At 51.8% G+C, this 23,352-nt stretch overlaps 7 protein-coding genes across 7 annotated transcripts; 4 read left to right on the top strand and 3 right to left on the bottom strand.

Annotated features, from left to right (window-relative positions):
• Nucleotides 1–505: 505 nt before the first annotated feature.
• Nucleotides 506–3,207, bottom strand: PV06_03452 (uncharacterized protein). The gene is made up of 10 exons (XM_016404240.1): nt 2,709–3,207; nt 2,610–2,649; nt 2,430–2,551; nt 2,323–2,355; nt 2,190–2,264; nt 2,058–2,128; nt 1,633–1,990; nt 1,214–1,564; nt 1,004–1,090; nt 506–915 (listed from the first exon to the last, which is right to left on the bottom strand). The coding sequence occupies exons 1-10, from the start codon at nt 3,013–3,015 to the stop codon at nt 557–559; spliced, it is 1,803 nt and encodes a 600-aa protein (XP_016265245.1). The 5' UTR covers nt 3,016–3,207; the 3' UTR covers nt 506–556.
• A 408-nt stretch (nt 3,208–3,615) lies between these two features.
• Nucleotides 3,616–5,641, top strand: PV06_03451 (uncharacterized protein). The gene is made up of 3 exons (XM_016404239.1): nt 3,616–3,882; nt 3,972–4,954; nt 5,043–5,641. Exons 1-3 carry the CDS (start codon nt 3,631–3,633, stop codon nt 5,452–5,454), a joined length of 1,647 nt encoding a protein of 548 aa, XP_016265244.1. The 5' UTR covers nt 3,616–3,630; the 3' UTR covers nt 5,455–5,641.
• Nucleotides 5,642–6,371: 730 nt separating this feature from the next.
• On the top strand, nt 6,372–8,534 carry PV06_03450 (uncharacterized protein; the record flags this gene model as incomplete). The annotated part of the gene is made up of 3 exons (XM_016404238.1): nt 6,372–6,482; nt 6,564–7,318; nt 7,376–8,534. The coding sequence occupies 3 exons, from the start codon at nt 6,372–6,374 to the stop codon at nt 8,532–8,534; spliced, it is 2,025 nt and encodes a 674-aa protein (XP_016265243.1).
• On the bottom strand, nt 7,917–10,779 carry PV06_03449 (uncharacterized protein). The gene is made up of 2 exons (XM_016404237.1): nt 10,577–10,779; nt 7,917–10,509 (listed from the first exon to the last, which is right to left on the bottom strand). Exons 1-2 carry the CDS (start codon nt 10,661–10,663, stop codon nt 8,563–8,565), a joined length of 2,034 nt encoding a protein of 677 aa, XP_016265242.1. The 5' UTR covers nt 10,664–10,779; the 3' UTR covers nt 7,917–8,562.
• Nucleotides 10,780–10,974: 195 nt separating this feature from the next.
• PV06_03448 (uncharacterized protein) lies at nt 10,975–13,489 on the top strand. Its single transcript, XM_016404236.1, has one exon. The coding sequence runs from the start codon at nt 11,115–11,117 to the stop codon at nt 13,218–13,220; it is 2,106 nt and encodes a 701-aa protein (XP_016265241.1). The 5' UTR covers nt 10,975–11,114; the 3' UTR covers nt 13,221–13,489.
• PV06_03447 (uncharacterized protein) lies at nt 13,446–16,334 on the bottom strand. The gene is made up of 6 exons (XM_016404235.1): nt 16,112–16,334; nt 16,040–16,065; nt 14,870–15,988; nt 14,559–14,820; nt 14,290–14,501; nt 13,446–14,224 (listed from the first exon to the last, which is right to left on the bottom strand). Exons 1-6 carry the CDS (start codon nt 16,137–16,139, stop codon nt 14,198–14,200), a joined length of 1,674 nt encoding a protein of 557 aa, XP_016265240.1. The 5' UTR covers nt 16,140–16,334; the 3' UTR covers nt 13,446–14,197.
• A 2,624-nt stretch (nt 16,335–18,958) lies between these two features.
• PV06_03446 (uncharacterized protein) lies at nt 18,959–21,081 on the top strand (the record flags this gene model as incomplete). Its single annotated transcript, XM_016404234.1, has 5 exons — nt 18,959–19,017; nt 19,078–19,149; nt 19,260–19,502; nt 19,640–20,160; nt 20,339–21,081. The coding sequence occupies 5 exons, from the start codon at nt 18,959–18,961 to the stop codon at nt 21,079–21,081; spliced, it is 1,638 nt and encodes a 545-aa protein (XP_016265239.1).
• Between the last annotated feature and the right edge of the window lie 2,271 nt (nt 21,082–23,352).

Below are 23,352 nucleotides of genomic sequence, written 5' to 3'. Positions count from 1 at the left end.
CAAGGCCAGTATGGACCAGTACTCCTAGGCGCCGTCTAACAATTTGTATTAAGCAAAAACCTCGGTACGAAGTGCAATTCCTACAGTATTGTATATTCCTTGTTACTTTCCCAAAGCAGGTTATGATCCATCGAACTATAGTACAATAGAGAACGTAACTGGTCTTTAAAGAGTGTAGTTGAACACCTTTGATTTCCCGACAATAATTACCTCAATTTTGATAGTACTCTAGGTACTTTGTTCCTCCGGACAGATTGATGAACCGATACAGAAATGAAACCTGATCAGATAGAGATACAAAGTACTGAGTATGGAGTACGGATTTGTCAGAAATACTACCTATCCTCTTCAAGGATCCATCGCTTCAGTCCGTCACACGCAGGCTTCGAGTGGCTTGCCTTGCTATTGTAATTCCTCCACACGTCCGCCGGCTGAGCTCAAATCGACCAGATTAGACGCCACCTCCTTCTTACCTGAGCCCTCCCAGTTCAATCAATACAAGACATTCTTTCCGGGCCTACGGAGTAAAGGCAAGAGGAGTAAAAGTCTGCGCGGCCTACCCTCTCACTCGTTGGACCGTGTTCTCCATTTCCATAGGTTCATCATCCGCCTCCTTGGCCTGAGCAGTCTGCCGGGCGGTTTTACCAATCACCATACCGTCGTAATCTCTGCTCTTGTCGACGGTGCGCAAATCCAGGTCCTTCAACAACGACACGGTGAGCAACTCGACGCTCGCCAGCACGAGCGCGACAATGATCAAGATCCGCATCGTGTCGTCGTATGCCGCGTTGATGGCGGTGCGTTCAGCAGTGCCCCATGGGTATTGGATCGCGATGACGGCGGAGCCATAAATCTGCGGGATCTCTGCCTGTAGGCTCGTCGGCAGCCTTGCGACAAGGCGGTTGGGAAGTACGTCTGTGGACAGAGAGAATATGTTAGTGAAAAAAATGATTAACAGCAAAGAACTACCGGAGTCAGAAGCTGTCGGGGGTTGGCACTCAACTGGTCCAGATGCCGCCTCCTATGGCGCTGCCGATGGCTCCTCCCAGACCACAGAAAGTAACAAACGCTGCAACTATCGATGCGAGCACTGCCCATAAAGGTTTGTAAAAGTTAGCAATGCTCAAGCTTTTTCCTTTGGAAACGCGTCGCAGCACACGCCCCGAAAACGAGTGCCGTTAGCAAGGAGGGAGAGGGAGGGTACACGACTCACACTTCTCGGTGACAGAGGCTTGCATGCCCGTTATGATGGTGTTGAAAACGCCCTCCCCGAGACCCTGGAGAACTTGTGCTACGGCCAACGACGCCAGTGGGGACTCTTCTCGGTACCGCAGCATCAAGCCCAGGCCCAGCACTTTCATTCCCACCCCAAAGATGGAGATCCATTTGTATCGACCAAAGTACTTGGCGGCGACGCCGGCTCCCAACTGCCCGATGACGGCGCAGAACGGTATGATGATTGACACGTTGGTCGCGGCTCGGACACTCAAGTTCCGCACAACCAGGAGATACGTGTAAAGATATGCGGAGGTGGTGTACCAGGAGCCGTAATCGAAGATGCACGCTTTGTCCAGTATCAGTACCTGCAGGATCAAATATTCGCTTGACCTGAAGTATTATCGCAACACTTACCAATGACACCAAATGACACTGTCCGTTCTCTCAATATGCCGACGGGAATGACGGGCCATTGTGCCCACTTGCACTCCCAGCAGATGAAGGCCACCAGCAAACACACCCCGAGGACTATCATTGCGATGATGTGTCCGCTCTTCCAGGCGTTCGTGGCAGACGATGCCAGCGTAATGGGGACGAGGATGAGTGCCATTGCCGCGATGAAGAGGATCAGGCCAATAGGGTCGAGTTGCCGCAGGACATGCAGGTGATGCTGGAGTCTCCTTCCGGATGCTGTCTCAATATTGTGAGACTTTGCTGCCTTTCTCTGGTTGTACAACAGTGTTCCGAGTAGAGGGATAGATATCACAGGAATCTATGTCCGATAATTTTAGCCGATAGTCCTAACAAAAACCCTGGATATGGATGGAGGAAAGATTTACGATGATTGCAAACACGCCATAACCCCACCGCCATGTGGTGTCGTTGAGGACTGCAGAGGTCACGCTACTGGCTGTCTGTACATGCTTTGGTTAACCACAATCTTCGAGGTTGAAAGCAATGCAATGAGAGACCAACCCAGGCTGTAACGAGGCCAGGAGCATAAGGCACCACATTCATCAGAGCACGATGCCGGAGATCACTGGAATCTGTTCATATGTTAGGTTGAAGACATCCTGCCGTGTTGTCAGACACAGGGACACATACCTCCAGCTAAGATCACCAGGAGGAGATGTAAGCCTATATGGCGTGAAGGAAGAAACATCAGCCACCACTCTACCGTTAATCCAGCCGCTTATCTGAGTAAGGCTTACCAACAATACCGATCGTGAAGAACACTTGTGCACCTGCAAAGGTCTGCATGTTGTGAGCCGAGGCTAGCAGGATCTCACCAAGTGTCGCAAGTAAAACACACGCGCACAGCAGCGGCAATCGCCTACGACAATCTTGTTAGACAAGGGTGAAGACTTGCGCTGCCGACTCTTTCAACCTACCCATACACATCTGCAAGCTTTGCCAAGGGCTGCTGGATGACTGGCCGTACATGTCAGTCTGGATCCCGTTGCTTGTGCTTTGAAAAGGTGAGTACTCACCTGCGACGACATTCTGCACGACGGCCACCGAGCTGAGAAGACCCAAGTGTCCAAATTCGCTGGCGGCATAAGGCTGGTACGTGGAGAACGTCTGTTGGTCATAGCTGATGGCAAAGCTGACCAAGACGGCACTGGTCCATAGAAGCCAGATGGTCTTGACACTCCAAGTCTTCTTCACTGCCCCAATCGTGGAGAGGCCGGCGAGTTGCCCCTGCTGCGAACCACTTTTCTGAGATGACTGGAGCTCCAGTTGCTCTGGTGTTGCGCGAGGCAAGTCTTTCAGATCCCCGTGGTCTGTAGAAGCCATGGCGTGAGGCGAGTTGCTCTTCTCCTGTTCTCGGCAGATTTGGTCCAAGTGACGGGTCTGGGAGTGACCGATGAATGGACGGACGACGCTTTCGGTCTCTTATACCCTGGGGTTCTCTGTTATCTGGGGGTTGGCCTCCCGTCCCAACCGAGCGTTCTAGACACACGCAGAGATAAGAACGGTGCCGACACCGTCGACCGACCAAGCCATCGAGTCTAGGGATGCAGCACTTGAGTCGCATCTTCCCTTGCCATCCTTGATCTTATTGATAGCCCGTAAGAGCGTGTCGTCGGAAATCATGCACATCTCGTCGTTCCCGCTTTCCTAATGTGTCTAGCGTCGTCGCTTTGATCAAACCAGTCTCCACCGCTTGTACCTCCACATGAAGACTTCCGTTCTAGAGACTGCGATTGGTGGCGTTGCTCGCCCACCCATCGGAGTGTCTCTCGCACCATGCAGAACAAGACTTGAGCGTGGAGACAGATCCGATACCAGGCAACAGCGACTTCGGAAAGGAGGATAGAAGGCCTGGCCGCGGAGCCATGTACTTAAGTATCACCGGGCTCTAGGCGGGCCTCGTAAATTGACAGCAGCTGCTACTATCATCCGATAATAATGGCAGTTGGAAAGGATACTCTTTGGACCGACACCGTAGTTGCGGACAGTGCCAAATCCCTCACGGACTCCCATGTCGAACATGAGCCTGCAATCACTGCTGGCAGTCATGTCATCAGCGACGAAGTTGTAGGATCTTTTGAATGCCCTTTCACAAGAGACTTCGACACTCTCGTCCAGAACACGCTTGACCAATGGCACATTCAGGGTATGTCGATTGCGGTCGTGCATGGCGACAAGACTTGGACCAAGGTAACTTGCATTGACTTTCCTTGAAGAAGACGAGAAAAGATGGGCCGTTATTTCGCCGGTTTGACTGACATAACATACTTATTACGCAGGGTTACGGCCATTCCATTCTGCCCGACGAGCCCGTGCAGCCGACCACGCTCTTCTACACCGGGAGCACCACGAAGTCATTCCTAGCCGCAGCGGTATCGACCTTGGTTCACGACAACGACAAATTCGGCGAGATTCAATGGGACACTCCCCTCAATCAGCTTATTCGAGATGACTTTGTGCTGCAGGACCACTATGCCACCTCTCACGTGACGATTGAAGACGCCCTTTCCCACCGCACTGGGATGCCGGGCCACACACTGACATTCGGCGGCAGTACCCTGAAAGAGTCGGTCCGGAGTCTACGCCATCTGTACATGAACAAGCCCATCAGGACGACGTGGCAATACTGCAATCTGATGTACATGGCTGTGTCTCACATGGTTGAGGTGGTGACAGGATCGTGGCTGGGCGACTTTATGAAGAAGCGCATCTGGGAGCCTCTGGGCATGAAGCAGACCTTTTTCAAGCTAGCCGACGCCGAAGAGTACGTGCGCCAGCACCACCCAGAGTGCCAGATCGCCGTGGGATATTCCTGGGACAAGACCAATGAGGTGGCCAAAGCGGTACCCTGTTGGCGCGACATGGTTGTTTCTGGCGCTGGAGCAATCATTTCTTCTGCCGAAGACTATGCCAAGTACCTCCGAATGATGATCGAACAGCCTCAGGATGGCCCGCTGCCCAATCAATCGTACACAGACGTGACGAGTCCGCGGACAATCATGCCACCCTTTGACCCGCACTATTCACAAACTCTCTTGTATGCTCTGGGCTGGATCATCGGGGTGTATAACGGCGAAACCGTCGTATCCCACGGAGGCGGCCTCGAGGGGTTTTCCACTGGTATGCTGTACCTCCCAGCGCGGAAATTCGGAGTGGCAATCCTGGCGAATACGCAAAGTCGAGGCACCGAAGTGCCTGCGTGGCATCTGATTGATAATCTGCTAAATGTCCCCCTGGAGAAACGAGTCGACATGTTTGAGTGGTAAGGAACAGACACAACTTGATACCTGAGTTTTGAAGACGGGTCGATTGCAAGTTCGGCGAAAGCTAGCTAACTGGGAGCCTACTAGGAATGAGAATGCCGAAGCCGAGAATAAGAAGCAGATCGCCTCAGCCCCTGCTCGTCTCTACCCATCGGTGCCTTCACCGGGATTGTCGTTGACGTTGCCCCTGTCAGCATACACTGGAACATATACCAATGATGCATACAGACCCTTTGTCATCTCTCTCACAGATGAGCCAGATGCCAAACTTCGTGCAGTCACCGAAGGACCTGTCCAAGTGGTCTTAAGTCTCGTACACGTTACTGGGGAGCATTTTGTGGCAAACATGTTCTTATTCACCCATGCTACGGAACCTTTGGCGGCATTGAAGGCCCAGTTCAAGATAGGCATTCAGGGAAAAGTCAGCGAATTTGGAGCCGAGCTGGACTTCTTATCTGGTGGTGGAGCCATGATATGGTTTAAGCGGATAGAAGAGTAATTGAGCACACGTATAACAGCCATGGGAGGTGCTCGCTGGATTGCGCATTTAAAGACTAGTTGCGTAGTTTTGCCAGGCACCCTACGTATTCGCTCTCGATCTTAATAGAATGTAGTAGCGCCAGGGGCAGAGAGTGGTGGGAATGTCTTGACATATTCAGCTTCTCCTTTCGGAATGTATGAGAGAGTGATAATGGCTTCGGACAGCGCTCGTATTCGCAAGGTCGGACCTAGCTCAAAAGTATTAAGGGGACAAGCAGGTTCTGCAGGTCTATACTCGGGACTATCGCAAGATATCTCCCAAAGGTATAATTGAAATAGCTCGCGAGAACGCTTTTGATCTCGCCAACTGTCAATCGTACGAGGGCCTGACGACGCCGAGGTCAATACGGCCTCAGTGAGTGTATTGAAAACGAGCGTGCATTGTTATCTCGAGCGGTGTAGCAACCGAGGCAAACCGAAACAGCCGGACGTGTTTTGAGGATCCATTGTTGTCCATTCTCCCCCACAAATTCCACGAGTGATTCTAGCCGTGGTGCTCTTGTTGTGCAAAGGGTCAGCAGTTTTCGAATGTACAAGATAACTGAACAGGGCGTAAACTAGCCTAGGGAGTGTTCTTGGTACCGACTTTGCGATAGTGGTAGAGGAGAAGGAGGAGCGAGCGGTTGTCCTCGGATAGACAGACTGCCAGGAGCTAGCTGCTGGTGCCATATGCGGAAAGCGGGAACGACGACGCCAGTGTCTCATGCGAATTTTTCTCGACTCACAATTGAATGGTCTATGGGAGATCTCGATCATGAAAGATAAAAAGGCTTGCGCAAATACCGCCCTTGCAACGTCACGTTCCAGGTCCTCTTCCCGCCTTCCCGGGACTTCGACACTTGCTCTCACAGGCTTGTACCACGGACACGGATCGATATGGCGGCGGAAGGACGAATCAGGGAAGCGGCGTATGGGACATGGGACAGCCCAATCTCTCCAGAACTCGTGTCAAATGCCGTGCTCCGTTTCGATGCGGTGTCCGTCCACGTAGGTTGTGTTCTGGGCGGCAGACGACACGAGTCTCAAGTAGCCGATGCAAAAGTGATCGATTTTGCTAATATTTGATAGGAAGCCACGGGCAAGGTGTACCTGACCGAGATGCGTCCATCAGAGAGCGGGCGAGCCTGCATTGTCGAATTTGACCTCTCTACGGGAGTTCAGCGAGATGTTCTCCCCGCAGAGTTGAGCGCCAGATCCTGCGTCCATGGGTACGGAGGTGGTGCTGTCAGTGTGGATCAGAGACTTGGGAGACTCATCATCACCGATTTCAAGACTCACGGCGTCTTCTCAGTTGACCCCGCGTCTGGAGTTGTGGAATCGCTGATCGGAGGTGATCCAAAAGTGTTCTTTGGCGATTTCGACGCGAGCCTGAAGGACCCGAACTGGGTTCTGGCCATCCAGGAGGATCACAGAATTGCTCCCACTAGCAACAAGGTCGTCGCCATCAATATATCCAACAAAGAGTTTATTGTTCTCGCACAAGGAGCTGATTTCTATACCCATCCAAAGTTCAGTCCTGATGGATCCTCAATCTGCTGGTTACAGTGGAATTTCCCAAATATGCCGTGGGACAGCGCCGAACTGCACGTTGCTAACTTTGACGACGGTGCCCTCAGCGAGGAATATGTAGTGGCGGGAAAGCAAGGCAACGAGAGCATCCAGCAGCCTCGCTGGAATTCTGATGGTACTCTGCTGTTCTGTGGTGATCGTACTGGCTACTGGCAGTTATACCGTCATGACCCACGGACCAATAAGACGTTGCACATCAATCTGCCGACATTGCAAAATGCCGAGTTTGCATGGCCTGAGTTCTTCCTAGGAAGGTATGTTAGAGAAGAGATGTTGGAGAGATTTGTGGGCTGACACTATTAACTCTGTAGTAAATCATATGCATGCTTGACATCAAACCTTGTCGTAGCCATGTATATGCTTAACGGTCAATTCGGAATGTGCCTCATCGACCTGCTTCAGCAGACCTGTTGTGACCTTGATTCCAGTTACACCAGCCCAGGCTTCCAGACTGATGCTCTCCACCGCATCTCTGGGACCGAGTTCGTCGCAATAGTCAGCAGCGAAGACGGACCTATGAGTCTTACAGTCCACCGATTGTCTAATGCCGGTTCTCTTGTGGACGTTCATTGCTTGAAAACTGTCGTCGCTTGGGATATGTTGCCACCCAAAGAGTGGATTTCCAAACCACAATTCATATCATTTCCCCGAGTTGGGACAGCTTTCACCGGCAACTCTCACGCAATCTTTTGGCCGCCAACAACCCCCTTCTTCCAGGCTCCGGCCGGCTCTTTGCCTCCTTTGATTGTTTCTGTGCACGGGGGACCAACCCACGATGCCAAGGCTTCACTGTCAATGGAAATCCAATATTGGACAACCAGAGGCTTCGCGTGGGTCGATGTGAACTATGCCGGCTCGAGCGGTTATGGACGAGAGTACCGCGAGCTTCTCAAGGGTAATTGGGGAGTCATAGACGCCGAGGACGTGGTTAGCTGTGTACACTACCTTGCTTCACGGTCTATTATTGACCGGTCCCGTGTCGGCATTCGAGGTGGCAGTGCCGGAGGATATGCTGTTTTACGATGCATGACGGAATATCCTGAAGTATGGGCAGGTGGCATCTCGTTATTTGGGGTCTGTTGTTTGCAGACATTGGAAAAGACAACTCACAAGTTCGAATCGCGATATCTCGAAGGACTACTGCTCCCCCGGTCTCCAGTGAGTGCAGAAGAGAAGGAACGTCTTTATCAGGAGCGCAGCCCGCTATACCACGCTCAGCAGATCAAGGCACCTGTATTGCTCCTGCAAGGTAGGGAGGACATAGTTGTGCCGCCTGACCAGGCGGAGATGATGGAAAGTGCCATCAAGGAGGCTATAAGAGAGAGGGACAATTCCATGGTTCCGGAAGACCTGGTCAAGGTTGTCATATACGAAGGAGAAGGACATGGCTTCATCAAAGCCCACACCCTGATCAGCCAAAAGGCAGAGGAAGTTGCCTGGTGGAGCAAGACGCTGCTGAGGCCCACCTAGAGAGAATTGTCCAAGGTTTTGTCTCTCTTTAAAGAGAGAGGACTAACACCGAGTTCCACAGAAGACCTGTGTTCCAATCCTTTCCACACATTGCGACTCCAAAGTGTGCTCCAGGTCTGTAAATCTCATCTCGATCCAAATTCGTGGGCTCTAGGAGACTAAGGATGTAGCAATCTCGGCTTTGTTGTTTCATGGCGATAACCTCTTGCAAATTCCTTAGAACAATTGAATTCGGAAAAGTTCCATCAATCTCTATGCCAAAATTGTCAAGACGCCGGATGTAACTCTCCACCCAGTTTCCCACAGCCCGGTCAGGACACCAACCAGCACAAAAACCGAGGAGGGAGCCAATCCCGATTGCGGAAGACTTCGACGTTGGGTCGCAGTCTTGGAAGGAAAGACCTGCTGCTATACGTAGGATGAGCAGTTCCCATTCGGTAATCGAGGGTAGGGAGGTCGTTGCTGAAGTTTGATCATCTACAATTCTTTCCCAGAAGTCGGTCGAGCAGAGCAGCCGGGCAGCCGCGTAATATGCATAATCCATGGCCGAGTTGTGCGTGCGTAGTTTCAAGGCCGGGACAAGAAGAGCGCCACCGATCGTCCTTGAGTGCTGTGGGCGAGAAGGGGAACAGGCGATGGGGAGCTCGGCATCATCGAGCTGTGAGTACCAGTGTTCTAGCCTTCCTCTCTGGTCGGACAAAGAGTTCTGGTAGGCCTCGCTGATGGCAGCCAACTCAGGCTGCGAGACCCCGCTTCTTGACATTGGTAGCCCTGCATGTTTCAGCATTGAGCAGAAATTTGGATGTCGGTTCCCTTCTTGGGCGAATGCTATATCCCGACAGACGGCAAAATCTAGGATGATCTTGCGTGAGAGCTCTATTCCCTCGCAGAGAATCATGATGATTGTATCACTCGTTGTGTGGAGGGCAGTCAGGGTATCTTCCACGGCATCCACTGTCCTCAACCTCCAGAGTGATGGTACCTCGTGCCTTGCGTCAGCAAAAGCAAGGGAGATCCTTCGATTCACAACAAGCGATCGGCATGTCAGCCACGTGGAAAGAAGTCTCTTGCCCAGTTGCGTTGAAGTTAGCTGGTCTCGAAAGAAAGGAAGCACTTTGTCCATCCCATCCATGTGAGTGAGGACTCCGGAGAAGGACCCAATGTCTAGTTCAACGAAATGAAACAATAGTAAAGTGGCAAATACATCCTGTGCTTGATCGGCTGATGCTGTAGGCATCACATCCGCCAAAAGTCTCATGGCGGTACTGTAATAGTTCAAGCTGCGAAGGCGGTGTTCGTTCTTCATGAAGGCTTCTCTGCGTGGCTGTAATCCGGGTTCACCAACAGCTGATGACACCGACCGAGCAAAGTGTATGCTGGAGACAGCTAGTAAGACGTTCTTGAGAGGAATAAATTGCGGTGGCGTAGCAGTGATATGGTCGAATACTTGGGGCAAGAACTCGACAACTCTCGTTCGCCAATGATGCCAGTAGATCTCGTCCATGCATTTCGAATTATTCGATGCGAGTGAGGTTGGAAACAAGGTGGTGGGATGAGCTAGGTCCAAGAGATAAGACTTCTCACCAACGCACGACGGCTCCTTGTCATAAAGGGTGGCCGAAGCACAATTGAAGACAGAAGCAATGCCTTTGAGCCTGAAGCATTCGATTTCAGCACTATTCTCAAAGGTCTCCGGGGTTGATGGAGCGTTGACAACAATATCTGGATAAGGGGTAAAGAAAACGGAAGATAGTACTGGCGAGGCGGCATGCGTCGGTGTTCTCGTCTTCGAGGGCGGGCTTCCACCTGACCTCGAGCCAGGAACATAGATAGGGCCCCATTCCGCAAACCTGACGGTCTGTTCGACAGGCTTGCCCGTCTGAGCGTGGAATTGGAACCTCGGTCGAGTATTGTATCCTTCACAATCAAGGGCCAGTCTAACGCAAGCATTGCAATGCGGTCGCCTTTGATCACACTGCTTACGGTAAGAAGAGTACCATGAGAGATAGCAGGTACATCAGATTTGGAATTGACATACTCACCTTCACTCGCCGTCGACGGCAATTGTGGCATCCATTGCGGGTGCGGGTTATGCTTGTTTTCTTCGGCCGCGAGCTGAGATTGGGCATGCTTCAACGGCCATGGGCATCCTGGGGTGCAAGTCTAGGCAACTGGTAATATGTGATCGGTAGAGATTAGATGGTTGTTCCAAGCAGGGAGTTTGGCTCAACGTTGTAAGCCTTTGTAGAGGGCAATCGATAGGGAAGAACCAGATAGACTGGTATCGTCTAGGTGACCTTTGGTGTCCCGCCAGGATTTGCGAGTTGGTGGTGAGCAAGGCGGCATCACCTGGTTTCCTAATTGGGGGGGAGCAGTTCGGCCAAACCTTGGCAAAGTTCAAAAACTCGGGCCCCTCCAATGTCCATTGCTGCGCCCATCAGTCGATTGAGGCCCAACTCGACAAGCCAACGATTTCCCTCACTGACTCACTCACTACTGGATCGTGAGATTGTCCGTACGAGGACCCTAGAATTTGCGTCTCAACGCTGCTCAGTCAATCGACACTCCACCACTCTCAAAATGTCGGGCAACTTCGATTCCTGGGAAGACGCTGCGGCGCAAGATGAGGATCTTTCAAGACAGACACAAAACATGAACATCAACGCCAACGCTTTCAGGCCTGGGGCCTCTTCATTTCAGCCTGGGGCTAACTCTTTCCAACCGGGCCAGCAGTACCAACAGAATGGCTATCAGAGCTATGGCTACGGCCAACAGCAGGGATACAACCAATTTGCACAATACGGGCAAGGCTACAACAATCAATACCCCCAATATCAACAACAGCAACAGCAACAGCCACAGCAAGGCTACAACCAACAATATAACGGACAGTTTGCTGCATATAATCAAACCCCCGGCGGCTTTCAGCCACGACAGGGCGCCCCGGTAAGCATCGCCAGACGATCAGATGCACCACCTGCCGCAGCACCAAAGCCAGCACCTCAATCTCAACCAGCTCCTGCTCCAGCTGCTGAGAAAGCCCCCACACCAAAGCCTGCTGCAGCACCTCCGAAGGCTAAAGTCCTATCGATTGGTGTTCCTACCTCCGCATCAGCCTCCCCGAAGAAACCCGCCTCTCCTACCGCCAAAGATGCTCCGTCCAAAGTTGAGACCAAGGCAGATACTAAACCAGAAGCTGGTTCGAAGAAGGTCGCAGCGAAGGCTGTTGAGAAGACTGGTGAAAGAGCATCAGGCAAGACCTCTCCAACACCGTCCTCAGGCAAGTCATCCCCTACTCCAGGGGACTCGAAGAAGGGACGCAATGCCGAAGAAATTGCCGCAGAACAAACAGCCGATGTCGATGCATCTGTGCTCGAAGAGATGTACGGAAAGGAACACGTCAACATCATCTTCATCGGTCACGTTGATGCCGGAAAATCTACCCTAGGCGGTCAAGTCCTCATTCAGACTGGTATGGTGGACGAGCGGACACTGGACAAGTACAAGAGGGACGCGAAAGATGCTGGTCGTGAAACCTGGTATATCTCCTGGGTGCTCGATCTGAACAAGGAAGAACGAGCCAAGGGTAAAACCGTCGAAGTCGGACGAGGGTTTTTCGAGACCGAGAAACGACGATACACAATCCTCGACGCACCCGGTCACAAAACATATGTACCAAACATGCTGAGCGGTGCCGCTCAAGCCGATGTCGCCATTCTTGTCATTTCGGCACGAAAGGGTGAATTTGAGACTGGTTTCGAGAAGGGTGGTCAGACACAAGAACACGCTATGCTGATCAAGACAACCGGCGCAAAGGAACTAGTCGTGGCCGTGAACAAGATGGACGATATTACCGTAGAGTGGTCGAAGGAACGCTACGACGAGATCGTCGGCAAGCTCAAGCCATACCTCAAGAAGCGAATGGGTCTCGAATCGACCTTTATGCCTATCTCGGCGCAGACCGGCATGGGCGTCAAGGACAGAATCCCGAAGAACCTGGCCGGCTGGTACACTGGCCCCTCTCTCCTCGAGTTCCTTGATGGCATGGCGAAGATCCAACGCAACCTCAACGCGCCGTTCATGATGCCCATCGGCGCCAAATACAGAGACATGGGCACCATGGTCGAAGGCCGTGTCGAGGCCGGCGTGATTCAAAAGTCGGCCAACTACATAATGATGCCGAACAAGGAAGAGGTAGGCATCGCCGCCTTGTACGGCGAGACGGAAGAAGAAATCCCCCACGCGGCGTGCGGTGACCAAGTGCGCATGCGACTCCGTGGTATCGAAGAAGAAGACATCCTGCCCGGCTTCGTGCTGTGCTCGCCGAAACGACTCGTGCACTGCGTGCGCGAGTTCGAGGCGCAGATCAACATTGTCGAGCTCAAGTCGATCCTCTCGGCCGGCTTCAACTGCGTGCTGCACGTCCACGCGGCCACGGAAGAGGTCACGTTCGCGGCGCTGTTGCACAAGTTGGAGCCGAGGACGGGTCGCAAGAGCAAGAAGCCCCCTCCGTTCGCGGCAAAGGGTCAGAACATCATCGCCCGCCTGCAGGTCACCAGCGGCGCCGGTCGCATCTGCGTGGAGCGGTTCGAGGACTACCCGCAGCTCGGTCGGTTCACCCTCCGTGACCAAGGTCAGACCATCGCCGTGGGCAAGATCACAAAGTTGATCCTGGACGACGAGTAGCTTGTACTCCCGTATGACCTACGAGGCTTCTTCGACAGGCGCCAGGATATGGTCCTTCGTCAGGCTTCCTCCAACCAAGCCCACGCGTGCGTGGTATGATCCAAAAAGAATTTAACGAACATAAGATGTTTCATAATGTGCATTCGGCGTGTTATGAAGACGGCAGAAGAGGCCTCGAGGGGGTGGGAGTCAGGCCGGAGATCAACACCCATAGAGCAGCAGGTAGAGAAGAAGTGCAAAAACGCACAAACGCAGATGTTTGACCAAGCACTTTTGTCACGTCCATAATGGCTGACCGGCCGACCCTAGTTGCGAATGACCTTGTTTTGTATTCAAGTTTTCAGTCCTGTTACAGTATCAACTAGTCCCATATCCCGTATGATCGCCATTGACTCTTTTTTTCCCCGCCCGAGGCAGGCAGAAATCCGAATCCAAAGTTTCGACTTCGACGGGATCCTCTCGGGTTTCCCACACACCCTGTCTGTGTCTTCCGCTCCCTTCCCTGCTTGATTTTCTTTCCCCTTTGCCTGGGAACAACCAAATCGCGTGACGGGAGAAAACAAAAAGCTCCCAACAAACTACTGTATATCCAGCTTCCTGGCGAGTCCTAAAAGTACATTGAAGTGTGGAGGAAAAGAAACCAGTGGATGTCGTTTTCAAGAGATCAGGACTCGGACCGTGCATTGGGTGGCATCGCCAGGCGGTCCCGGCAAGATCGCACATGGTTTCGAAGGCAGTGATTGACCAGGAACGCGCGAGTGAATGGGTCGGATTTGACCCACAAAGACTGATGATCCTCATTAACAACACAAGATCAAGTCTCGCCGGAATATTTTGAGAAAGTCACAGAATCCGGCGCCGGCCCGGCGATGGATCAGTATTGTGGCACAGGAACGATTTGTGACACCAAGCTTGTGTCGATCCTCATCTTCGGATACCGCCCCAATATCCTTTGTGGAATGCCATGACAACCACATTTACCAGGCGCTCACGTCGAAACTTGCCTAGAAGAAAAAGGAGTCGGGTCAGTATTCTCATTCCCAAGAAGACGCTTTCCAGCTTGACTTACCTCATCAAAGTAAGTAGTAACAACAGTTCGGTCGGCGAATTTCCTGCCCGCCAGAGCCTGCAGTGCTTTCTTGGCTGATTCAGCATCTTCGTACTTGATAAAGATCTTGCCCACACCAGCAGATTGTCTGCTACCTCCTGACGGACGGGGAATCTTCATGGCAACGATAGTGCCGTACTTGGAGCACTCTTCCATGACATCTTCGCAGATTTCTAATTAACAAGTCAGTGAAACGTATTTTGATTAGTCGACCCAACCCGGGAGCTTACCTTCGTAGTCATCGTTGTCGATGAGCTCCTCGGCAGTGACCATGTTGAGCAGCTGAAGAACGCGACCGTCTTCAAAGCTATCTGAAGTGGTGCCTGCGAACATCGACATTGCGTTCACACCCATGTCCAGCCCAGCAGCCTGCGTGAATCCAATACTGGCTCTGGTGACTTTGATAGAATTGCCTGCAAGGTCCATACCGTTCAGGCCCTCCAAAGCCACGCTGGTCACCGTTGGGTCAGAGTACTCGCAGAATGCAATACCCTGCATTTCGTTAGCAAGTGATGGAAATAGTCCATGAATGAGAACTTACCCTTGATTCGGGAGCATCAGCATCTCTGACCAACACAAAGGCTTTCAATTCACCAAAAGCTTTCAATAGTTCCAACACTTGATCGTCAGTCAGGAATGGTGGGAGGTTGGTGATCGATAGTTTGTTGGATGTATCTGGTACTTCGGATGAGATCTCGCCCTCGGTGTATGCATCCTCATCTGCCGACGGAACAATGTAATCTTTCGGCCGTTTAATCTCTAAGCCTTTAGGCGTGCCGTTGCCATTGCCATTCATCTCAGTGTGATGTTCCTCCATCGTGATCCCGTCCATGGCCAGGGCCACGGTTGCGTCAGATGGAGACTTGAACTCAACAAGGGCGAAGGTCCGGTCTTCAGCAATGTTGGCCTGAATGCATGGATCGCTGTTTTGGGTTACATTCAGGCCGTTCAGCTGCAGGTTAAAGAACTGCTGAAGGCTGTCTTCTGTCGCAGTTGCTGGCACATTTGAAACAAAAAGCCTCTTTGATTGACGCGCAGTAGACGGCTTCAAGGCTGTAGTCACAGCACCACCACCTGCGGGCTGCTTCATGAAATCTTGCAGTCTGCTGGGGTCCATCTGTTGTTGACGGGGTGCGCCAGGCAGAGGAAACATGCCTGACATCTTTGCTTGTTCGGCCGTGACATTCTCATAACCTGGTGGCTTGATATCCCATTGTGTCATTCTTCTCTTGCGCTCCAGGATGGGAACCACATCTGTTAGGTCTGGCGTGGGTTCTCTCTTCTTTGGAGGAGGACTGCTTTTCCTGCCTCGCGCTTGCGCAGCAAATTCATCACGATCTTCGCGTCCACCACGATCACGATCTCGTCCACCTCCACCTCCACCCCCGCGCCTGTCGTCAAAAAGATCTCGGTCTCGTCGTCGGTCATCATCCCGGCGTCTCGGGCCCCTGTCTCGATCCCGATCGCGGTCATCACGTCGGGACCCGTATCTGTCTTCTCGTTCTCTGGCACGATAGTCTCGACTGGAGGAGTATGAGTCTTCGTAATCGCCGCGTCGCGAAGATCGATGGTGCGGGGATCTTGAACGTCTTCGATCACCTCTGCCTCGGTTCCTATCGCGATCACGATCTCTTCGGTCGTCTCGGTCATACCGCGAACCCTGCAAATTCGTTAATGACGACCTCGCTGTAAGTGCTTCATGGCAGCGTACATGATGATCTCTCGTGCGCCCCGAGTCTGCGCAAGTCAGCAATAGATACTCAATAGCTTGCAATGGCCTTACCTCTCGAGGAGTAATTGTCGCCGTTCATCGCTGCAACTCGGCTAGAAATTTGGAACGGGACTTTTTCCTGCTGCGCAAGAGGAGATAACAAGGAGCCGAAGGAAAGATCAGGACACTCAGACACTGACAGTCACAATAGTCCTGGCCCTATTTTGCTGATCTTTGGAAGGTATTTTGAAGTAGTTCAAATTGCTGCAGCTACAAAGTCGCGCATGCATCCAACATCTCTGCGTCTGGACTTTGGACTTTGGCGACTCCAGAGCCTTGATCTTGGCGGAAAACATGATCACGCCGCTTTAACGACTCTACTCAAGAACCTGTTCAGCACCGTGAAGTCCACCACAGACGATGTCTGTGAAGAGTATGGCCTACATAGTACAAGGAATATAGTTGTCTCTCAAAGATGATGCTTTTTGTTAACTCCGTAGCCAAATTGTGAACGAACCTCCTCATCCTGCAACATGGACTTATTCCCGTCGACTCCACATGGCATTTCGCGCGAGTTTCGCCTCATTCGGCCTAGTCAATTTGATCTTTACAGTGACATTGCTTCACAGGGAAGCAGTTGAAGCTCCTTGTCTACCCCAAAAGTGCTTCTGTATGATGCTATGGCCATGGAGATAAGGTCCGGGTTCCTCAAGCACCAAGGTGTCTTTATCTCCTGGTAAAGTGGTATAAGAAGGCAGGTAGGTCTGCGTTTCCTAACCTTGACAAGTTCATCCCCAGAAGCAACAGCAGAGTCTGAACACCTCATTAACCTCCCATCACTATGGCATCTCGTGTTATTGCTTTCGTCTCTGGTATGCCATCACAGGCCTCCCTGACCTGGTTGCTGTCTTCCTAACGTCTTCGTAGGTGGAAATGGTGGTATTGGGTACGAAGCGGTCAAGGCACTTTTGCAATCCCCCAAGCCGTACCACGTTTTGATGGGCAGTCGCTCGCTGGACAAGGCCAAGACTGCCATCGAGAATCTGAAGAAAGAATGCCCTGAATCGAACAATACTGTTGAGGCCTTGCAGTTAGATCTTACCAGTGACGATTCCATCGAGAAGGCATTCAAGCATGTGGAAAAGACCCAAGGACTGCTTGATGTCCTGATCAACAATGCAGGTGTATATAGCTGGATCGAGCAACATACCCACGAGACTGGGCCTGACAGTTCGCAGGAGCCACATTTGACCTGGAATTCCTTGGTGGCAAGGTCTCCCTTCGCGAAGCGTTCAACAAGGCTTACGATGTCAACGTAGCGGGCACAAACGTATTGACTTGGACATTCATACCACTCTTGCTCAAATCTTCCGATCCCCGTCTGATCTTTGTGAGTGGCCTCTCGGCCATTACCAAGGCCGCTGAAGGACCGTACTTTCCTACGCCTCCTCAGCCCGCTGGTTGGCCCAAGCAGATATCATTCGAAACCATCGGTTATCGATGCAGCAAGTGTGCCTTGAACATGCTCATGGTGGACTGGAATCACAAATTGAAAGAGGACAAGGTCAAGGTATGGGCTCTTGGACCTGGTATGCTGGCAACGAATCTTGGTGGTATGGGTCCAGAGAAAGCAGCCGAGATGGGGGCCAAGCACCCAAGTATTGGAGGTCAGCTCATCAGAACTGTTGTTGAGGGTGAGAGAGATGCCGACGTCGGAAAGATGGTGATTCGAGATGGTATCATGACATGGTAAAGAAGAGGCATTCCGTCGCTTGTGCTGGTGACTTTGGATAGTCGTCGTAATTTCCAAGAACACTAGCACAGCCTTTTCGACCATTCATCTTCGTCCTTGTGCTATGTGAAGGTGTATAATCATGATTCCCCTTTCATCCCGTCAGCTGGTTCAACACACCACACTCATCGTTCCCTATACAACGCGTCACCATCGCGGCGCAGGCAACAGCGAAATGGTGTTGAAAAACATGATCATGCTGTTCTAATGTATTTCAGGCCCAGAGAGGGATCCAGGACGCCGCTAAGCGAAGCGAGGCGGTCCGAGTTGCAAGGTACTGAACTCATCAGTCTACCCCGACAGCATCGACCGGCAAATGCCCGGAATCACCACAAGGCGTACTCGTTCTCTGATGCTTATAACCGGCTTGACTACGTAGGTGTCAAGGCTGTCTCCCAGATGCTCCATACTCCATACTCCGAACAAGCGGTACAATAGCGCCTCCGCCTCCGGTGCTTGTCTCACTTGACACCCCGAGTCGGAGATGGCGACATGGGAAAAGACAGCCGATCGTCCACAGTCGAAATCACCATCAAGGCACCATCAACCTCGATTTTTGTGTCAAAATCCTGCCGTCTTTACGGAGTAGGATGCCTTATTGTCTCATCTGCCCTTTTTTTGTCTAGTTTCGCGCGTCGACAAAATCATGACCGTCCCGGACGAATTTCTGCACACCATTACTACTCCGTAGGAAAAACCCGACCAGCCGAAAAAGCTGCTGACTACAAGATCCTATTGTAGCCGGTCATATTTCATCATCGTCGTCGTCAGCAACCAGCTTCGTCAAGGTCCTTTTGTATGATTGTTTTCGTACACATCCTCGTCAAGAGCACTTGGCATGAAATCTCGTTTCATCATCCCCCAGATTCGTGCTTTTTAGCGACACCCACCATCGTCAAAGGCGCGTCTCTTAGTGGTGAGCATGACATCCCTGTTCGAACAAGCGTATCTGATCTGCACTCTCACGACAACAACGTGGGATTTCGCGAACGGGCCCCCAAGGCTCTCCCAAAGCATTCATTGTAACACGGGACGCATAAATGCACTTGGATCCCGCCCACGGATGATATCTATTTCTCTGGACATGTCCTGATCCATGGTATAATCTTCACCGACTACCGGACACAATGGGCGTTGCTGCTGTGCTATTGACCTCTCTTGCAGTTCTGAGCAATGTCTCAGCGAGGTACGTACCGAATCTAGCTGTCCTCTACTTGGATAAATTGAAACTGACACACCTGCCCAGGACCCCTGCAGCCTCGCGCTTCCTCGAAAAGAGGCAAAGCGGAGGGGGAGGAGATCTAAGTGATCTATACTCGTGAGTCCAGCTGCATCAGTGTGTTCCCATGCCATACACCTCCAAACACATACATGCAATCCTCAAAAGATATCCAAAAGCTAGACGGTGGAATCTTATGCAAAGGATAGGACGCAAAACTTCACCATGCCACTCGATCATTTCCACAATGAATCCCGCTACGCACCTCACACGAACGACACGTTCCAGCAACAATATTGGGTAGATACGAGCAACTACGTCGACGGAGGACCTGTCATCATTCATGCAATGGGAGAGGATCCGTCCTCATACGACCTTCAATGGCTTCAAAGCGGCCTCCCACATCAGATCGCAAATGCCACAGGGGGTGTAGCAGTCCTCTGGGGTCAACGGTCAGTTTCTTGTCTCCTGCCTAAACCCCTTCCCTCTCCAAACCAGGTTCAAAGTTCCATCGCGGCGTGCCACCACAGTCCCTTTGGCGAGAAGAACCACTCCGGGCTCACTTTCAGCTGATGAGTTTTTCCCCCAGATACTACCAAAATATCCCCATCGTCCCAGCCGGAGAGCCATACACCACAGAAAATCTTCGATTTCACAGTACCCAACAGGCCATGGCCGATCTCGCGTACTTTTCCCAACGGGTCCAGTTTCCGGGTCTCGAGCACAAGAACCTCACGGCCCCAAGCACTCCCTGGATCATCATCGGAGGTTCCTACGCAGGGGTCATCTCGGCCTTCACTCGAATCCAATACCCCGATCTCTTCTGGGGAGGCATTTCCTCCTCCGGGGTGACCACGGCTGTTATCGACAATTGGCAGATGACCGACGTGGTTCGTCGTTACGGCCCCGACAAGTGCATCAGTACGATGCAACAACTGATGGCTTTGATGGACAATGTTTTTGAGAGTGGCAACAAGACGGCCATGGACGACCTCATGACCGGGTTCAACGTGTCCACCTCGTCAAGTTATCCTGACCTCCAAGTGCTCTTGACTGGTACAGTTGCCGCGTGGGAACAAGTTTGGAACCAACAAACCACCAAATTTGACGGTCAGTTTGATTGATGTGACTTGATCTTCATTTCCAAGCCGGGGGCGTCCTCCCCTCGACGTCTCCCTCTCTGTCTGTCCTTTTTTTTCCGTTGCAGTCTCTTCCCTATCCATCAACCACCTGCCTCACTCACTCACTCATTCGCGTTTCGTCTGACCATCCGACCATCTATCCACAGGTCCAACGTCATACTGCTCCGCCATCCTGAACAAAACCTACGCCACCGACGCCCCTGCATCCCTTCAAGCCACGACCCGAGCCTTGTTACCCTTTGCCAACCACAGTGCGACCCCTGACCGGGAAGCGTTGTATTCGCCTTTGCTCAACGCCTTTATCTACGTCAGCAAGACGAACACCTTCTGTGCGGGGAAGGTCGTCCAGCAGTGTTTGTTACTTGACGAACCCAGTCCCTTTGATTTTTTGAGCTGTACCGAATCGGGAGGGTTTGCCACCGGTTACACCCCCGGAACCAAGGGTCACCCTTCAGCGTTACCCCTGGCCTCTCGCAGCTTGACCCCCGAATATTACTTGGACGCCTGTCACAAGAGGTACAACATCACGTACGACCCTCGGATCGAATGGTACCAGCAGTACGGAGGGGTCAACATGTCCTACCCGCGCCTCGCACTTTCCACAGGCCAGTACGATTTTTACCGTCCCATAGGTCCACTGGCGGAGTACGTCCCCGGCGACGGACATCCTCCGTACGTGCCAAACAACCGGATCAAGAGTAACGGTACGGACTCTGAACCTCAAATCGTCATCGCTGGTGGTTATCACGAGTGGGATTTTCCAGGGTTTTTGGCAAACGAGACCGACCACCCGGCCGTCCCGTCGGCGGTCCAGAATGCCAAAAACCGAGAAATCAAGGCTGTCAAATTATGGTTGGAAGAATTCAACAAGACTCACGCTCATTCTTAGCAACCGGTATTAATGAAGCTCAACCTAGTCGAGTACAACTCGAAGCGCTTCAGAGCTCTACTTGGCTCCTACCTGTACTACCGTCTACGTGCTGCACACTTTTTTTTTAGTATTTGGTACTTGCACAGAATCATTACCCAAAGTACACGGGTTACCTTGGTTTCTATATAAATCTCATTGTCGCTTGTTTTCTCTAATTCTGTCTCTCTATCTCTCTCCCCATCCAAATGTCCCTGTGTAGTCAACCGTACAATTATTTCGGCAGATTGAGAGCTGGTGGGAGGATGTGGCAGCAACAACGTGAGCGAAAATCCTCGACTCGACCATTTTTTTTCTCGACAGCATTATTAGCATGATCCATGAACACTTCTACCGAGAGTACGCGGCATGCCATTTTGCAGACAGAAGTCGACAGTCGACGTTCACACTTCGACCCAACTTGTGCCGTGTCAATGCCTTCAGAGATCGGCGTGTGTCCCGTCAATTCGGCTGGTGAGCGGATGGTGCTGCTTTCGACGAGCATGAGAGGCCGAGCACAACTTCAATACAGTATCGAGATGATTCAGATTGTCTTCCACAGATGTACAGATAGTGAGCAGTGAGCACTGAAATGTCGGAATAATCCAGCCTCAGCACGCTTTTCGATTTATCGTTTGTGTGTGTGGGTGTGGGTGTGGGTGTGGGTGTGTGTATGTTTTGTGAGTCAGGAGCAACGATGATATTTCTATCGAATCACCTTCTCACTTCATCCATCACCCTAATGAATTCGTGATAAAACTTGACCATTTCCAAAAGACCCGCGACCGGCATTCTTTCGTCGACCGTGTGCATACGGGTACCTCTAGGGTCATGGCTCGCTCGCCACGGGGACATGCGGTATATCTGTGGCGACAAGTCCCAGTAGTATCGCGTGTCAGTGTTGCCTGGATTCGGTCAGCTGATCTTGTATCAAACTAGACACCGTTGACGGAGATGGGAGGGTGGGAAAACTTACCACTGAGTAATTCAGGAGCCACGACTACATTCTCGCCGAATACACCTCTGATTGTGCCTGACAACCACCTGAAACATGCGTCGTCAGTGTCAGACACGGGTGAAGGGTCGAGCTCATAGGAGGCCACGAGTGTGAGGTCGCCGCAGTCGTTGGTCCCGTCCGTTCGCGTGGCGCCGTCCTCGTGGTTTTTGTGCATCCTCGCCCCAAAGGCGTTCAGGTTGAAGTTCCATCTTCGAGCCCACGGTGATAGTAACGAGACATAATGGTCTTTGACCACGTGTACCGAATCCTGGATCGCGATGCGATGGTTGACGAGGACCGTGGCATTCTCGGGTAAAGAATTGACTTTTGACGACAAAAACTGGGTCAGCGAAAAGAGACCGCAACATCTTGACCAGACCGTCCCGACCAGGACCACTTACCTTTATCCCCACCTTGGACCACGTCGATCGCAGTCGACGTCCTCACCATGGCCCGCCTTTCACGATCGTTGTCCAAGTACTCGAGCAACTTCCTAGATGACTGAGAACCGAGTATAGCCTCTCGCAGGTCGTCGGGCATGTTCTTGGATAAGAGTGCTGCTTGCCGCAGATAAATCAAAGTCGGGTTGTGACGAATAAGTTGGGACGGAAATGGATGGTCTTCAATCAACCTGATGGTCTGAGCCAAGAAGCCAACTATCGAAAGGGTTAGAAACTTGAGACTTGATCCATGTTGCGTGTTGGCATATTGACGACAACGTACTCGCTGTATGATCCGGAGGAGTCGAAGAATGACCACCAGGCACGCTGACTTTGATGGTAACGTCCACATACCCCTTTTCGGCGGTCGCAGGTAGGGCAAAGTCAGTGCCGAAACGCTTTTCAATTCCAGCGATACCTTCATCGAACTAGGGTTGTGTTAGTGGTTTGGGATGCGACAATGTTTGCGTCCGTAACTTACGATAAGCTCCATGCTGTCTTTGCCGTATCTTGCCAGTAGTGTGTCTGCAAGACAACGAGCACCGTAACTCTGATCTGCTCCACCTTCTTCATCGAAGCCGACCGAGACGATCAACGTACGCTGAGGTTTGAAGTCGCAAGCGAGTAGACAATCGACGGCAGTGAGCATTGCGATGAGGTTGGACTTGTCGTCTTCTGATCCTCGACCCCAAATGAACTCTCCATCGTAGTAACCTGAAAAGGGAGGATAAGACCATTCACTTGTGGCTGATTGACCAGCAGGAACAACCTGAAGCCGTTACCAACAGTACCGGAGTGAGGAGCAAAGTCATATGT

Source organism: Exophiala oligosperma (genome assembly GCF_000835515.1).
Source record: "Exophiala oligosperma strain CBS 72588 unplaced genomic scaffold supercont1.3, whole genome shotgun sequence".
In the NCBI taxonomy this organism is placed as follows: domain Eukaryota; kingdom Fungi; phylum Ascomycota; class Eurotiomycetes; order Chaetothyriales; family Herpotrichiellaceae; genus Exophiala; species Exophiala oligosperma.
The sequence above is the reverse complement of the archived record's forward strand: the minus strand, read 5'-3'. Positions and strand labels throughout refer to the sequence as shown.

Excerpts from the sequence above, each read along its gene's own strand:
- PV06_03452 (XM_016404240.1), bottom strand. The coding sequence starts at position 3,015 with ATGGCTTCTACAGACCACGGGGATCTGAAAGACTTGCCTCGCGCAACA. Across the intron at positions 2,265-2,322 it reads CCTGGTGATCTTAGCTGGAG|ATTCCAGTGATCTCCGGCAT; the intron begins GTATGTGTCCCT and ends ACATATGAACAG. Across the intron at positions 1,991-2,057 it reads ATGGCGTGTTTGCAATCATC|ATTCCTGTGATATCTATCCC; the intron begins GTAAATCTTTCC and ends TATCGGACATAG.
- PV06_03451 (XM_016404239.1), top strand. The coding sequence starts at position 3,631 with ATGGCAGTTGGAAAGGATACTCTTTGGACCGACACCGTAGTTGCGGAC. Across the intron at positions 3,883-3,971 it reads GCGACAAGACTTGGACCAAG|GGTTACGGCCATTCCATTCT; the intron begins GTAACTTGCATT and ends CTTATTACGCAG. Across the intron at positions 4,955-5,042 it reads CGAGTCGACATGTTTGAGTG|GAATGAGAATGCCGAAGCCG; the intron begins GTAAGGAACAGA and ends GGAGCCTACTAG.
- PV06_03449 (XM_016404237.1), bottom strand. The coding sequence starts at position 10,663 with ATGCCCAATCTCAGCTCGCGGCCGAAGAAAACAAGCATAACCCGCACC. Across the intron at positions 10,510-10,576 it reads GCCGTCGACGGCGAGTGAAG|TGTGATCAAAGGCGACCGCA; the intron begins GTGAGTATGTCA and ends TACCGTAAGCAG.
- PV06_03448 (XM_016404236.1), top strand. The coding sequence starts at position 11,115 with ATGTCGGGCAACTTCGATTCCTGGGAAGACGCTGCGGCGCAAGATGAG.
- PV06_03447 (XM_016404235.1), bottom strand. The coding sequence starts at position 16,139 with ATGAACGGCGACAATTACTCCTCGAGAG. Across the intron at positions 14,821-14,869 it reads CTGATGCTCCCGAATCAAGG|GGTATTGCATTCTGCGAGTA; the intron begins GTAAGTTCTCAT and ends AACGAAATGCAG. Across the intron at positions 14,502-14,558 it reads CGACAACGATGACTACGAAG|AAATCTGCGAAGATGTCATG; the intron begins GTAAGCTCCCGG and ends CTTGTTAATTAG.